At 47.4% G+C, this 16,451-nt stretch overlaps 4 protein-coding genes across 4 annotated transcripts; 3 read left to right on the top strand and 1 right to left on the bottom strand.

Annotated features, from left to right (window-relative positions):
- Window positions 1-4,103: 4,103 nt before the first annotated feature.
- Window positions 4,104-5,285, top strand: CLUP02_04819 (uncharacterized protein; the record flags this gene model as incomplete). The annotated part of the gene is made up of 7 exons (XM_049283829.1): window positions 4,104-4,141; window positions 4,220-4,502; window positions 4,564-4,610; window positions 4,664-4,707; window positions 4,776-4,860; window positions 4,944-5,021; window positions 5,084-5,285. The coding sequence occupies 7 exons, from the start codon at window positions 4,104-4,106 to the stop codon at window positions 5,283-5,285; spliced, it is 777 nt and encodes a 258-aa protein (XP_049140972.1).
- A 38-nt stretch (window positions 5,286-5,323) lies between these two features.
- Window positions 5,324-6,144, top strand: CLUP02_04820 (uncharacterized protein; the record flags this gene model as incomplete). The annotated part of the gene is made up of 2 exons (XM_049283830.1): window positions 5,324-5,656; window positions 5,725-6,144. 2 exons carry the CDS (start codon window positions 5,324-5,326, stop codon window positions 6,142-6,144), a joined length of 753 nt encoding a protein of 250 aa, XP_049140973.1.
- Window positions 6,145-7,088: 944 nt separating this feature from the next.
- On the top strand, window positions 7,089-10,457 carry CLUP02_04821 (vacuolar protein sorting-associated protein 35; the record flags this gene model as incomplete). Its single annotated transcript, XM_049283831.1, has 5 exons — window positions 7,089-7,296; window positions 7,354-7,714; window positions 7,819-10,036; window positions 10,089-10,235; window positions 10,293-10,457. 5 exons carry the CDS (start codon window positions 7,089-7,091, stop codon window positions 10,455-10,457), a joined length of 3,099 nt encoding a protein of 1,032 aa, XP_049140974.1.
- Window positions 10,458-11,421: 964 nt separating this feature from the next.
- Window positions 11,422-14,616, bottom strand: CLUP02_04822 (PA domain-containing protein; the record flags this gene model as incomplete). Its single annotated transcript, XM_049283832.1, has 3 exons — window positions 11,422-11,628; window positions 11,702-14,299; window positions 14,572-14,616. 3 exons carry the CDS (start codon window positions 14,614-14,616, stop codon window positions 11,422-11,424), a joined length of 2,850 nt encoding a protein of 949 aa, XP_049140975.1.
- Between the last annotated feature and the right edge of the window lie 1,835 nt (window positions 14,617-16,451).

The following is a 16,451-nucleotide window of genomic DNA, read 5'->3' on the forward strand; positions in this document are numbered from 1 at the left end:
ATATACCCCCGGATATTACTATAACTCGTACTTAAGCTACCGATACTATTTAAACGACTATATATAGCGACGCTAAGATTAGTACCGAGTCGTGCGCTTATTATAAAGCCAGTAAAGGTATTTTTACTAATTACGTTGCTTTTATAAGTAAGGGCTGCTCTAGTTATAACTATATATTTACTATATACGAGTATACGCTCGTTATACCTCCTATTATTACTCGTACGTTACCTTATACTACCTTATATCTATTTATAGTTTATTAACGGTTCGTATTAGCTTATAATACGCTTATTAAGGTCGTTAAGCGCGGTTATAATTATAAGGGCCGTAATAAAGTCCGTATTAGCGCTTTACTTAAGTCTCTAGGTACTATCCCCGCTATATACCTCCGTATAATAGTAAAAGCCCTTAAATAAGTAGCTAAATAGGCTAAAAATAACGAAGAGGGTATATATAATAGCATATAGGATTATAAGGAGCGTTATTAACTTATATAAACTCTGAGTAAGGAGTAATTAATTCGATATTCTTATACGGTATAATACAGGAGTTTATATAAGTATATATTAAAATATAGTACGGTTAGGCTTAATACCCGGGCGGTAAGGCCCCTATAAAGTTATAAAGTACTTATTAGCTATAAGCTAAAGTATATATACTTAATTTAGCCCGTAAGAGGCCGTAATTAACTATATAAAGGCTCCCCCTAAAGTTTAACGTTTTTAGTAAAATTATAGAACTTTTATTTATCGTATATTATTATTATATACTTTTTTATCCTTTTTAGCGTTATAGATCCCCATAAGCATTTATATTTCTATATATATACTTATAAGACTTTATAAGTAAAAGGATACCCCTATATATCGCTATAATTATATATAAACATTTACCCCTTATTTAAAATTTCTTTCTTAGTTTCTTATTTTATATATTATTACTTTCTTAGAATAGTACGACTGCGTATTAATCTTTTACTATATCGAACGATAATTATTATAAAGTTAGAGAGTAATTAGACTTATAATATAATTATTATATATATTTTTATAGTTTTTAGTATTAGAATTATAAAGCGAACTTTTAAACATTAACTTACGAAATAGGACTTACGACGAGAAGAGCGTACGGTCTTTTCTAAGGATCTATTAATTCGTATTTAAGAATTATTTTTTTAATAATGCTTAAACGATAAAAATATCCTTTTTTAACTCTAGTTTAAAGGATTTATAATTACGGCTATAGGATTATTAATACTTTATTAATAAAATTAGCTTTAGTAACGATAAATACTAAAATAGCTCGTAATTATACGATAATAATTAGAAAAGTTCTTTTTTAGTATACTAGAGGTTACTTATTATACTAAAGGGTATAGTAGAGAGTATTTTTATATATAAGTTCGCTAATAAGCTTATATTATTAGCTAAGATAAACTATACTTTATATATTATAAAACCTTTTTATAATAAGTTTAAGATCGGTTAAGTAAAATAAGGTACCGTTATAAAGGGTTTACGACTCCTAGACTAAATTATATTTAGTTTTTAGATACGTACGATAAGCTTCTACTATTTAAATTTAAGATCTATACTAATATTAATACTTATTTACGGTTTATTATATAGTTCTATATAGGGGTTTCTACTTATACGTCCCGGAATATACTTATATAATATCTTACCGTTATTTAATAACGGGGATTTATACTATTACGAGTTTGTTTAGACCGAGGGAAAGAAACCGTTCTTATATTTAGTATTTATTACTACCTTTTATAATACCGTTTAATAACAAAAAGTCTAATTATATTCCGTAATTACTAAATCTTTAGTAAAAGTATTTATAACGTTAAGATTAAGAGTTAATAGAATCGTTTTTATTAAAGTAAATTAGCATATTAGCGGGTAAGTAATATATATCTTAATATATATAAATATACTTACGTTTATAAAAATACTTCTAACTACTTAAGTTCTAAGGGCTATTTTATATAAATATACTCTCTAACTAGATTATACTTTTATTTACGTATATACTACTAATTCGTTCTGATTTTATTAACTTTATATAAATTTGGAACTCTTATTGAATTCGTTATTAAAAAGGTTGCCCTTATATTATTTCTAGTTAGCTATAGTAACTATATTATTAACTTACGTTACGAACCGTATAAGACTTTATATAGCCGATTAACTAAGACTAAGTTTAATAACTATTAAACGCTATTTAGAATAGTAATAATCTAGACGTATATCTTCCTTAAGCTACTTTATAAATTTGTATTTTAATTATTAAGGGCTCCCTAACTATATTAGCTAAAAGTACGAAGTTTAGCAAGGCTAATTATCCTTATTTTAAAGCGTATTAATATCTTCGTATTCGTTTAAAGTAGTATATACGTAATAAGCTCTAATTAAAAGTTACTTTACTTAGTAAACTATAGGGCGGTATTATATAAGTTAAGTAGAGATTAAAAGACTTTAGAATTAATCTTAGAATATTAAATAGCTTCGTAATTACGAGCGATACTAAGGACGAAGAGGAATTATAAATATAATTATAGTTTATTCTAAACTATTTACTAACGAGAATGCTCGTTTTTATCCTTATAATATATTAGGTTATTTACTATTATAAACTTTATCTTTTTATCGAACTACTATAATCTCGTTTTTCCTATCGTTTTTATCCTTTTTAACCTTTTTCTTAGCCTTTACCTCCTTTTTAACAATCTTCTTTTCTTACTTAACTAACAATTCCTCCTTAATCTTTATTGTTAGTTTAATACTAATACTTATTAAAAGCCGTGTTTTTGGAACATTTCTATACGTCGTTTTACCTAAAGTTTTAATTATAATTAGCTTTATACGACCTTTTCCCTTCTTTACTAGCTAAGGTTTAATAACTAGCAACTTAATTCTAGTTTAAAAAATAATAAAAAGTTAGTAATTATTTTTTTTATATAAAATCGTAGCTTTAAAAAGGAATCTCTCTAAACTTATAGCTTCGTACGCTACTTTATAGTACTCTAAGATATTATAAGGATTCTTTATATTAATTAGAAATACTATCTACTCTATTAAAAGAATTTACTAGTTTATTATAAAATATAAAATAATAGATCGTATTATATTTTAATATAAAGTAAATATTAAGAAGTAATTAAACTAAACTTTTTTAATAAACTTCTTAATAACTTAGATATTAATATAAGTCGTTACTTAGAAACCGTTAAGTTCGTTCTTAAAAAAGGATACGTTATATAATATAATAGAGATATTAATTATTAGTAATTACTTTAGCTCCTTTTTTATTTATTAAATACTTCGTTCCCGCTCCTTTAAGCCCGTAAAAAGAGATTTTATTAATATCGAGGCTTATACGTTTATACGTTCTTATTATATAAAAAGGGTAGAGCTTATATAAGTATTATTATTAATCGGTTATTTTAGAATAGTTTTATAAAGAGGTATTATAAGGTTAATTAGTTTAGTAACGTCTTATATAGAGACTAAAAGTTATTATAGATCTATATTATAATATTTATAAACGAGCTATTAGTTTAATAACTTAAGTAAAGAGTAATTTTTATTTATAAGAAGGTAAAAAGTAGTAGTTACTTTTATAATAAAGTTATAAAGAGAAGAAAAACTTTTACGTTGGGGTACGATATTATACAATTTTATATACTACCGTACGGTTTAATATATTACGAAATTAAAATATTTCTTAAGCCGTAAATCTCTATAACCCCTATTTATAAGTTATTATACTAGTCTAGACCCTATCTTAGGTAGTGGGGTGACCGTAAAATACGATTTCTGCTTTAATATATAAAAAAAGTGTTTTGGCAGAGTGCCTCTTGCAGTCTGCCGTACCTCCGCACTATAGAGTTTGTTAGAATCATCTGCCTCTAATATAGAGTTGAAACCTCTATGAAGCTGAAAGTCGAAGAATGGTCGATTATATTTGGCAGACTGGGTCTGGCTGTCAGTCTTGGAAAAGGTCGGGTTTATTTATTTAGTAAGAAATTCCGTAAACAAGCTATTATCTCCTCCACAGACATACTAGTCATCGGGAGTACTCGGAACTTCGCAATGTGGAATGCTATCATAGCGCGGAAGGGGGCTGGGAAGTGATTTCGGCAAGCATGTACCCAATCGTTAGATAAAAAATGGCATCGCGGTTGGCGTTTTGACGATAATTCTTATAGCAAGATTGCTGATTCCATCGTGAGTATTAAGTTGAGGTGCTTTGTGAAAGGCAGCCGGCGGGTATGGGACCCCAGGAGCGGGGGTGTCCCGGTGGCCCCCGCGATTCTAGAAATGTGGAGCCCCGTGGTGATCCGCGGAGCCGTCAGCGCTGGTCCGAAACAAGGGCCGAGGCATTGGTTTGCGGACAGCGTTGGTCAAGAACAGATACGATATCAGTCTGGACACCCCATAAGCTGTACTAGTGAAGAAGGATTGCTTATCATCCTCGCGAAGAGTCAGCCGGTAAGCACCCAGTGGAGCATTGCATAATGTTTGCTACGTATTGCAGTGCTGGTTGTACAAGTTGCATTCACGCTGGTTCGGCTGGTTTAAGCAGCTGTTGGCCTGCTGGTGAGTCTCCGTTGTGCAGGGCGAAATAGCTGCCACACCCACTCTCCAACGAGGGATTCCGACTGCCCAAGCCATGGAACCTCCAAGGGGGACGTAGGTGAGAACCATTGGTAAGGTGAGATGAGGTCGGAGAGATCCACACCTCCCCCCAATGGCCCCAACAAGGGGACCTTGAAGGCCAAGGTCGGGCCCCGCGTGTGCATGCGGCACAGCGGTTGGATGTTCACACTGCAACTGCAACTGCGACGAAGTTCTGCTCATCAAAAGAAAGGAAAAGAGTCATTGGCCGATGGGATGTTTCCGACTCGGGGGAAGGACCACTTGGGCAGTTAGAGGCAGAGGCAAGTGCCAATATCAGTCACTAGGAAGGCACCTTGATGGGCCCCTCTCCTTGGCTGCTTCTCGGAACGCGTGGGTGTACCAATTCGGAAAGACATGTCAAAGGAAGTCACGCTCACCTTCCACCTTCGCAGGGGCACTTGCCGTACCTTACACGATGCCATAAGACCAGCTGATGACCCTCTTTCCGCCTGTTTTCTCTTTTATTCCGACTCTGTTACTCTTCTGCATCTTCATTTATCGTTTCTGTGCTGTGTTCAAACCTCCAGACACCAGTTCCATTCATCCGAGAAGCGTCCCCGTCCAACCCACCCGAGTTCCGACCCCAGATTTTGACCCCAAGTTCCCACACCTCGTAACCCCACGATTCCATCATGGACGAAGAGCAATCCCCCTTGATGCGGATCCCCGCCGAAATCCGCATCATGATTTACGAATACCTCCTCGACGACGCTGGTGAAAGAAGACTCGCCGTCCGCAATAAGGCAATGCATCAGCTGCACAACGGCGCCCTGAGCACCTACCGCCGCACCTCATACCGTATCATCGAGAGGTCCTTTCACAGGCAATGCTTCTTGACGACGTACGCGCATCACCACCCGGCTAGCCCCAAGTCTATATGCACCCCGAAATCATGGCCGTCAACCGCCGCATCCACCGTGAGACGAGTCACCTTCTTTACGGCCGCCCGCACGGCTTCGATTTCGGTAGCGACGTTGAGGCTGTGGTGCCCTTCCTCAAAGACCTGACGCCCTCTTCTCGATCTGCTATCCAGGAACTTACCATCCGCAAGGACGGGCCTGTGATGCATTGCAATAGTGAGAGTGACCGGCTGGACTGGGCTACCATGTGCGCCTACCTCGGCCGGCTGGATAAGGCGATACCTAGGCTGCGTATCATCGTGGAGGGCGGAAGACCAACGGCGGCGTGGGAGGGGCCGCAGGTGCTGAGCGTCTCAGATCTGAGGTTGCTGGCGCTCATTAAGCACGATAGCATGGAGTGGGTCGCTGAGCTGGCCAAGGTCGAGGGGATTGAGCAGCTGGAGATTGTGCCGAGGATACGACATCTCCCTGCGCCCGGCACGACGGCAACACTGTTGTTTGCTGCATTTTCAGCGTCAATTGACACGGCGCTTGTTGAGTATCTCCAGACGGACTGTGGGCTTCCTGCTACGGCTGTGTCCCTCACAGCTTGAGACCGTTGGGAGGTATTGAATGTTGGATATTCTCGGCTGCTTTTTCGGCCTTCTCACTCGGGAAATCGGGTGAGTATGGACACGAGCCCGCTGATTGCGGGGATGGAGCAAAAATGGAGAGTATGCGGAGTACTGTCTGGATTTGGATGGCGTTTTGTTGGAGTAAGGGGTTCACGAACACACATATCCTGCATGATGCAGCAATGGCACATGGGTAGGGAGTAAGCACACGGCATAGTATTATCTGAGATGGGTGAAGATGCGAATTGACAGAGGGGCATCCTGAATGTAGGGATATATTGCACAAGCATGTGACAGTGTACGAATCAGCTGCTGAGGGAGCCTCAAACGAATCAATGAACTGACGCATGGCATATGAGAGGGACTGTTGTTCTTTGGTGATGTTATCGTTGCTTCTGACCGTTGTGATCATCAAGAGGTCAGGTTGGTTGTGTGCTGTTGAGAGGCGGAGGTCGGGTTGAGCCCACAGGCTGATGCAGCCAAGGCGGGGGGCGCTGGCCGGAACTCTGGCCTGTGCCGCGACCCTTGGTTCAAGACAGAACTTTTGCTTCCAACGCGCCAACGTTTGTTCGAGATCCTGGTCAAACTTCCTTGCGCAGTCCAGAGTCCGTAGTCCAGAGTCCGTAGTCCAGCGTCGAGGCTCGAGTGGCAAGGGTTTCTACTATCTTCAAGAGGGCGAAGCGCTTGTTGGCCTAAGCAAGGACGAGAATACCGGTAATATAGTGAAGTTTCCCGGTCACGTAGGAAGGATTTCTAGACGCCGCTAAGAAAATTCACTGCGTTTTTAACCCATCCAAAAGGATCGAATGAACCATGAAGTTGAGCCTCGCTTTCACTGCATTTTGAACTCCCCCAGAGGTGTCCCATCCCAATCACTGAACCTCTTATCTTATCTTCCTTTTCCACTGACGGGCTCTTACATAATGACGCCTTACATAATCCCTCCTCCAGGCAGCTCGATTCTCCGACCTCCCACTGGCGGGCACGTCACAGGCAAGTCGCAAGAGAATGGAAAGGGACAGTCTCCACTTCTCGTCCACGCCAGCCAGTGTCTGGCCTTCACTCCACTGCTCCAGCCACGGCTCAGTCCACCGAGCTCGCATCGCACAGCACCGCAGCACTGCCTACTCGGTCCTTAGCACTCGCCTCGAGCCAGCTACTGCTAACCTGACGGGACTCCATCGTCAGCCTTCCAACGAACCCCCCCGGACCTCACCTCGCAACCCTTTTCGCAGCCGCGCGCGCCGACGACACACCTCCGACGTCTGCGCCCTCTTTCATCGCGCAATTGTTCCGACCGCAATCGATCCACTCCGACTCTGTCGTTTGTCTCCTTCATCAATGAGCCACAACTGAGCATCATATACGTCGCCTCGATCGATAACTACCCCGCCGGTTCGACTTCGATATGTCTGCGACTCCTGTGCCGCCGGAAGACCAGGCACGCCTCTTGGAGGATGCCCTGGTCGCGGTGCGCCAGCAGACGGCCCTCATGCGCAAATGCCTCGACACGCCGAGCAAGCTCATGGATGCCCTCAAGTGCTGGTACGTCATCCCCGTTCCCCGGATTCCCGGGAGCTCCTAGGCAGCTTCTCTCGATGCCCCCGATAAGCTTCAATGGTTGAGACTAACAGTCCGATGCACCTGCTCCAGCTCTACCCTAGTTTCCGAGCTGCGCACGAGTAGCCTGGGCCCGAAGCAGTACTATGAGCTGTATATGGCTGTCTTTGACGCCTTGCGCTACCTCTCCGTCCATCTCCGAGAGAACCACCCCGTCAACCATCTCGCCGACCTGTACGAGCTCGTCCAGTATGCCGGTAACATAATCCCGCGTCTGTACCTCATGATCACCGTCGGCACCGCCTACATGTCCATCCCCGACGCACCTGTCAAGGAACTCATGAAGGATATGATGGATATGAGCAGGGGCGTGCAGCATCCCATTCGCGGCCTGTTCCTCAGATATTACCTTTCCGGCCAGGCCAGAGACTACCTACCGACGGGTGACGGCGACGGTCCTGAGGGCAACTTGTCCGACTCGATCAACTTCATACTCACCAACTTTGTCGAGATGAACAAGCTCTGGGTCCGGCTGCAACACCAAGGCCACTCCCGCGAGCGCGAGCAACGGACAAGAGAGCGGAAGGAGCTCCAGCTTCTGGTTGGAAGTAATATCGTCCGACTGAGCCAACTCGTGGATCTGGAGACGTACAAGTCGGGCATTCTTGCGCCTCTGCTAGAGCAGGTTGTGCAATGCCGCGATGTCCTGGCACAGGAGTACCTGCTCGAGGTCATCACCCAGGTCTTCCCTGACGACTTCCACCTACACACTCTGGACCAATTCCTCGGAGCCGTTTCGCGCCTGAATCCCCATGTCAATGTAAAAGCCATTGTTATTGGTCTGATGGACCGCTTGTCAGATTACGCCGAACGCGAATCCAAGGATGAGGGAGAAGGGGACCGGGCTAAGCAGGAGGAGGAGGCGCTATCAGCTCTGCTGGAGAAGACGAAATTGCAGGCCGAGAAGGCATCAAGTGCGCCAGGCTCCGGTGTGGACGAGAATGGGAAACCCCTTGACCTCGATACAAACGGTGCCGCGCACGAGAGCAGCGAAAATGAAGCCCGCGCCGCAGAGGACCTACCCCCGCCAGAAGAGCCAGCTCCTTCGATTGCCGACACTGAGGCGACTGCCGTCAACGGAGAAGGGGCTGATGCAGAGAAGGGAATACCGGAGAACGTGCAGCTCTACGAGATTTTCTTCAGCCAAGTCAAAAACTTGGTGGATGCGCAGCATCTCCCTATCCCAGACACAATAGCGTTGCTCTGCTCACTGACAAACCTGGCACTCAACATTTACCCCGAGAGGCTAGACTTTGTCAACCAGATTCTTGAGTATGCCACGATCAAAGTCCGGGAAAACGCAAACAATGCCGACCTTCATTCTCCCCCGGCACAGCAAAGTCTCTTGGCCCTGCTGCAAGCGCCTCTCAACCGCTACCTCTCCATCTTCACCGCGCTCTCTCTCCCTACCTATGTTCCTCTTTTCCAGTCACAGTCGTATCCCACTCGTCGCGCCGTTGCTGGTGAGGTCGCTTGCACTCTACTCCGTGACCAGACAAGGATCTCTACCCCTAGCCAGATGGAAAATGTTTTGGAGGTCTTGAAGGTGCTCATTAAGGAGGGCTCCCAAACACCGTCCAACTACCCAGGTGTTGCACAACGCCGGGCTGTCGAGACCGACGAGACTATGGAGGAACAAGGTTGGCTGGCCAGAATTGTCCATCTCATTAATGGCGAAGACAACGACACACAATTCCGTTTATTGCAAATGACCCGCAAGGCTTACTCTGAAGGCAACGAGAGGATCCGTACGACGACACCGCCCCTCATCACTGCCTGCATGAAGCTTGCAAGACGCTTCAAGACGCGCGAACATTACGAGGACAACTGGGAGACCCAGAGCAACGCCCTCTTCAAGTTTATGCACTCTGCTCTGAGCACTCTATACACCCGTGTCAACGGAGCCGGCGCGGCGGAGCTCGCACTGCGCCTATTCTGCGCGTCCGGTCAGACGGCTGATATGACGGGCTTTGAGGAAGTGGCCTACGAGTTCTTCGCTCAAGCCTTCACCGTCTACGAGGAGGCGATTTCGGACTCCAAGGCGCAGTTCCAAGCCGTCTGCGTTATTGCCACAGCGCTGCACCAAACAAGAAACTTTGGCAAGGAGAACTATGACACTCTCATCACCAAGTGCGCTCAGCACGGCAGCAAGCTTCTGCGAAAGCCCGACCAGTGCCGTGCTGTCTACCTCGCTAGTCACCTGTGGTGGGCCACGCCAATGGCTGTCAATGGCGAGGCCGACGAAACTGGGGTAAGTCTGGGGCTACATACACAACCAACCGACATTTGCTAATCTGTTGCAGCTGTACCGCGATGGAAAGAGAGTGCTTGAGTGTCTTCAGAGAGCCTTGCGCGTTGCAGATTCTTGCATGGAGACAGCGACATCGATTGAGCTGTTTGTTGAGATCCTCGACCGATACGTCTACTACTTTGAACAGCAAAACGCGGCGGTAAGCCCCCTCACTGCTTTTGTACATTGTTTTCCCCGAGTACTGACTGGGCTACAGGTCACCACCAAATACCTCAACGGCCTCATTGAGCTCATCCACTCCAATCTCGCCGGCAATCAGCAGGATTCGGCCTCGGTCGAGAACAGCAAGCGACACTTTTACCACATCCTCGAAAGTATCAAGGGGCGGCAGTACGATGGCATTGTCCTGTACCCGAAATAAGCACCGGTACTTGGAACCTGTCGACCCGTTCTTGAAGAAGACGGGAGGCACTCTTCCAATCACCACATGACGACACACTGTACGAGAGCAGGGAGAATGAAAGAAGGGATTATGGAGAGGGAACAGATGAGTGTTTCTTAATTAGCGGCGACGGAAGTAGTGGCCGACACGGGTTTGTGAGAAGAACCTAGTTGAGTGAGGTTTGGAGATTGGAGCAGAAGGAAATGTGAGGGTTGCGTGAGAGAGAGAGAGAGAGTCAAGAAAAAACGTGTTTATACGATAAGCGCATGCAATGAATTGGAACAAGACGAAATCTGTGGATGTGGTCGTGCACAGAGAGACGGTGGAAAAGCTTTGCATGTGGCTTGTGGCCTTGATTGTATATACGTCTGTCGTGCCTTTTCTCTTCCTACCTTACCTCATTCTTAGTGAAGCGATCGAACTTCTTATCCCTCGCCACAATCGTCACGTCTTCAAAAAAAAAGTGTAGGTTCGAGTCAAAAGAAGGGTGAGACGGCTTGATGATATTCATCACGACACATGGAACATCACCACGATGAAACACAGTCTCGAATTACACGTTCCGCTACAAGATTGCGGCAGTGTAAAAGGTTTCAACTATCGTACCTTTGGGACATGAAAGAATTGCGGAACAATGGTTGTTTGTGTGGTAGAAATCCCCCCCCTAAACTCCTTGCAATGCCAGAAAAACCAGGAACAGAGTTGGCAGCAGGCTTTCGCGGCGAGGCGCGCATAGACATACCCCAGAAGATCTTCCAAATGGAATTTTTTGAACAGAGTCGACGAAAAGAAACAAAAAAGGGAATAGGAGCAAGTGGCCCCCTTCGTACATGTGTCTTCTTCAAATTGCATTCAAAAAAGATGCGGTAAAACACACACCCCATCGTCGTATCGAAACACAGAAAAGAAAAAGCCCCACATGGAAATGCGAGTGATGGTGCGATCAGCTGCTCTCTGCAGCCTTCTCCCACTCAGATAACGCATTTGTCGCGTTCTGGATGATGCGCGCCGTCTTCTCGACGAGCTTGTTCGCGAGCTCCCAGTTGCCGGCCTCAACGGCGTCGCGAATGGCGGCAAACGTGACGGGCTTGTTGCCGGACCAGGCTTGGGGCCCAAAGATGACGTGCTTGAACTGGGTGCGATCGGGGATCTACACATTCGTCAGCAATTGAATCAGAAAACACGGATAGCATGTCACGGAAGAGGGAAGAGATAAAACTTACACCACCACCCTGCTCAAGGTCCAGCAGCGCCGTCTCAAAGTCGGCCATGTGGTTGTTGAACTGAATGCGCTTGTCTCCCATATCGCCCGACTCCCAGCCGCCACCGCCCATGACTGTGCTCTCCCACGTCATCTCCCACATGGAGAAGCCCTTGACGTTGACCTTGGTTTCCGCAATGAGCTTCTTGAGGGGCTCCAGCGAGAATTTGTCCTGCGTACCCGCGCCCATGTGCTCGCAAAAGTTGGCCAGGTCGTTGATGTAGCGCTCGATGCGCTCGCTGTAGCCCACCATGTCGAATGGTAGAATGGGCTTGTCCGCGAGCTCCAGGATCAAGAGGCCGACAATCTGGCCCATCATGACGTGGTACGCAAATTCTGGGTCGCCGATGCGTTGAACCCATTCGTAGTTGTCGTAGCTTGATTGCGCGGGGAATCGTGCGCCCCTGAAGCCGAGATCGAGAGAGCTGGTGCCGGCAATGTTTTGGAAGGGAACCCAGTCGCCGTCCATTCCAAGCTCTTCCAGGTCACCCTCCCGCTGGTTCCACAGGTCACGGACTGTCGCATTCAGGCCCGCATCAAAGACACGATCGATTACGCGGAGGACAGCTTGCTTAAAGACGGGCGATCCCGCAGCGTGGAATTCGCTGCCTGCCACAGCAGAGTCGAGGTTGATGTAAGCAAATGCGTTTTGTCGCAATAGTTCGTCATTGTGCTCGACGAATTCCGTGGAGCCGATCATGTTGTACTCCTCGGCGTCCCACGACATGAACTCGATACTGCGCAGAGGGCGCCAACCCTTGGAGACGAGTGTGCCAAAGATGCGTGCCATCTCAATCAGCACCGCCGTGCCAGAGTGAGGCTCAGTCGCGCCAAATGACCAAGCATCCCGGTGGTTTCCAATGATGATGGACTTCTGATCCTGCTCAATGCCTTCGATTTTGCCGTACACGTTCCAGATGCCCTTCTGCTCAACAACGTCGTTGTCGTTCTTGAGTCGTACAATGGGCGAAGAAAGGTTGCCAGTCCACCACTCCGCGATATCAGGAACACCTCCCGCCCATTCCTTCGGCACTTGCTCACCATGGCCCTTGAGATGCTGTAGTAGAATCTGTGCGTCACGCCACGCGAGGGGCAGACTGGGGATCTTGGTCAGACCCTTGCTCTCATCGGGCTTCATACGCGGCAGGTTCTTCTTGCTCTCCCAGCCAGGAGTCAGGGGGTCACCAAGGACCCAGTTCGACAGCGCAACGGAGCCTCTCTGAACACCATCGGCGGGCATGAAGCGGCCATTGGGTGCTACATCGCCCAATCTAAACCCGTCATCAGCTGGATCGCTGTACACGATGCAGCCTGCAAAGCCGGCATCCTCTGCTGCCTTGACTTTGAGGGCCAAATTCGCCTGGGTGCCATAATAACGAACGAGAGCGATCGCGCCCTTGGTGTCGATCCCATGATCCGCAAGCTTCTTGTAATCCGACCTCGCGCCATAGTTGGCATAGATCAAAGGTCCTTTAACATCTCCTGACTTGGATAGTCCGTGGAACACAAACGTCTGGTGTCCAGCTGCTTCTCCTCCGATTTCCTCTTCTTCCAGCTTCGCTGACCACTTCGGCTTCCCGTCGTCGCCAATAATCTCCACAGCGCGTCCTCCGGCCTTCGGATAGTTCATGTACACGTAGTATTCGTCAACGTTGACGTAATCCAGCCCGGCTCTGGTGAACATGGACTCGACGTCCATAGCCAGAGCGTAGTCGCCCTCAGTTCCTGCCATGTGGGCGTATTTTGTGTAATGAGCTACCGACGCCTTCAGCCGGCGGCCCTCGACATTTTGCTGCACGTACAAGCGTACATCCTCGGGGTTGAAGCGCAGTCCGCCGTTCATGCGCCTAGCCATGCTCGTGAAAAGATCGCTCATGAAAAGTGCGTAAAGAATGCCCATGACGAACACAACAGCAAACACCCGGGCAAAAATGATAATGGCCGTCCGCGCCTTGTCCTTGTCCCATTGCGGGAAAGTGAATCGCGGTCTCGTCGTCGTCGCATTCGCCTCGTTCGGATTGTTGGGGTTGTCGGCCGAGCCCGAGGGCAGTCGAATTGTTGGACGCAAATTTGGCATCCGCCATCGCCAAGACCACTTCCAGCGTGATAAGGAGAGGGCGAATGGTATCCGTTTCCCCCATATTGACGGGCGCGATCTGTCCTCTGCATCCCCTATTTCGAGCTCTTGCATCTCCCGGCGCACATATGCCGTTTCGTCTCCATCATCGTCGCTGCCCCATGAGCTATCTTCGTCATCTGTTTCGACTGTTGGCGGCCTATACCCGTTTGGGCGACGTGATGAAGTTGCGAGGCCATTTCTATTGAGCAGCGACTGCGACTCAGTCTCAGCCTGGGAGCGATCGTCTAGCGGAGAGCGCGGGGGTTGCTGCCATTCTGAGGGGTCGGCCGGGCCGCTTGTGGCGAGAGCTTCATCGTAACTTGGGATGGGGGGTACAGATTCGTACCGGTGATCGCGATCCGACGGCATCGTTGCGGTAGTCGCCGGTCGGGAACGAGAATCAGGGGGGCGATGTGTCAAAGGGACGTCGACCAAAGCCGTCTATCGGCATCCGTATAGCAGCGAAGGGAAAACGAGCGGTATCGAGTCGGTCGGGTGAGGGCGGAGATGAAGGGAAAAGGAGTGTTGGAAAGGCGCAGCAACACACGACGCTATCGAAATACTATGACGGAAGAGAAAGGGGTCCCATGGATGCTGCTCGGGAGCAAACAGACATTGACCGGATCGACAGGACTAAGAGAAGCTGGATGGTGAGGCTAGTCGCGATGTCGATTCGGCTGGCAACAACAAAGCTCGATGGAGGTTGAATTGACTCTGCGGCTGGCGATGTCGAAACACGAAGGTTCGTGATTTGGCATGGATGAACATGGAGGTGCTACAGTCCCGGCTTCCGTGCGGCAGTGAGCCGGTCCCCAGGCAGTTCCAGTCCCAGTGAGTGCAGCCGCAATTTAGTGAGCCTGTCCACTGCAGAGTCCCCTACTCTGCCAAGGCTGTCCAATCAAGATTGACGAGTGTCTTTCTGGGCAGTGAATTCCTGCTTACGTGCACGTGGGTCCCTCCTGCTTACCTAAGGCAGCTTACGCGGATTCGCCAAAAAATGGAAACCGCGGGATGCCCATACGGATATCACGATACGAGGGACCCGGGGAGGTAAGATAGCCGGATAACGGAGGATCCGTTTACATAAGCGGGACTTTTACAGACCCGATTATGTCATCTGCACAGCCACTCTTGGCCCCCCTTGGCTGTCACTTTTCTGCAGATTGCACTGCATCTTTGATTCCCGACTCCGTCTCTCGATTACAACTCCCACCCCTCCCCTCCTCGTCTCTCTCTTCTTCCCTTCTCCCCTTGCAAGTCTCGAGTGAGGAGGATATCCCTGCTGTCTCCTTTCTGATGACGAGACTCCCCACTCATCCCCCCTGCTCTCCACCGACGGCCACCTGTTCCCAATTTCAATGTGACCCAACAAACCCCTGTGTGCATTTGTGCTCCATCTTCCAAAACGAAGCTCTTCGGGACTTCTCGCACGGGTTTCAGGTCGGCCCGGGCCCCGGATCGGCGCCCAAGAAGCGGGAGAATCTGCCGTGGCTGACCCCCGGCGATTCATCCAGCCGTCCCCGGATTCAGAGATATCACGGATATGGCAAGTGTGGATAGCAAGAGACAATTTGTGACTTTGATCCCATAGTCGGATATGATTAGGCGTTGACATCTTGGAGGTGCTGATAGCTTGCTCCGGGCTAGCAATACCCGGAGTTCATGCTCTACTTGCATCTTTAGTCAGTAGTCAAATATCTAGGCTAGCCTTCTTCTTTGTGCTAGACCTGTGGACTGACCTTCCGCTTACACCTTCTGCTGTTCTGACCTTCGCAGTTTTTTTTCCCATCTTGTTACGGAGGGCATTAGCACCATTGTGAGCGCGGGGAATCAGTCATGATTCTTCCTCGTAAGTCTGCACCTGGAACTACTAACATATGCGATCAGCTAGGCTTCGTGAGCACTTCCCATTCTCTCCTCGCACCGCTCCCACGCCGACTACTCGACGCCATCGCCTGACGAATCCAAACCTTACCCCGAAGCTTCCCAGCCAGATTACACGAAACGTCCCGATGCCGACATAAGCGCAGGTCTCTCATGATCTTGCGTGACAACCTTCCCGATACCTACGTCGCTCGATTTCGAAGCAATCACCAACTCTTACCAATACACCCCAGAACTCTACAATCCGAATACAAATTCCCTCGAATGTGTGTCCATTAATCCATAACCTACTGCTAGTATTTTGCGGTACCCTAGAACAGTCGCTTTGTTATCGAATGTCTAACGCTTGCGCGATTTCGTGTGCAATTGGGCCACCCAGATCGCTATAATCTTTCGTCCGACCCGGACTTTGCATCTCGCTTTCTGGAAACCATCAGTCATGGCTGTTTCCTTGAATAGGCCTCCATTAGGCTTTGGCCGCTACTGCATGGCGTTTGTGCAACTTTCTAGAAGCGTATTTGCTGGCGACACAAACGATCCCTTCTAGGAATCGGGAAATGATGATCGTGACACCAAAACACTCAATACTGTACGCAAACGAACATAGGATCGCGAGGTCTCCATGCCATTTATTAGTCATAGTCTTTTGTCCGATTTTGGGTCAACAACGTAGGCTCGATTGGACTGACTTTGTGTGGCTGATCTCGTG

The sequence above is a fragment of the Colletotrichum lupini genome, chromosome 3 (genome assembly GCF_023278565.1).
Source record: "Colletotrichum lupini chromosome 3, complete sequence".
Lineage (NCBI taxonomy): Eukaryota > Fungi > Ascomycota > Sordariomycetes > Glomerellales > Glomerellaceae > Colletotrichum > Colletotrichum lupini.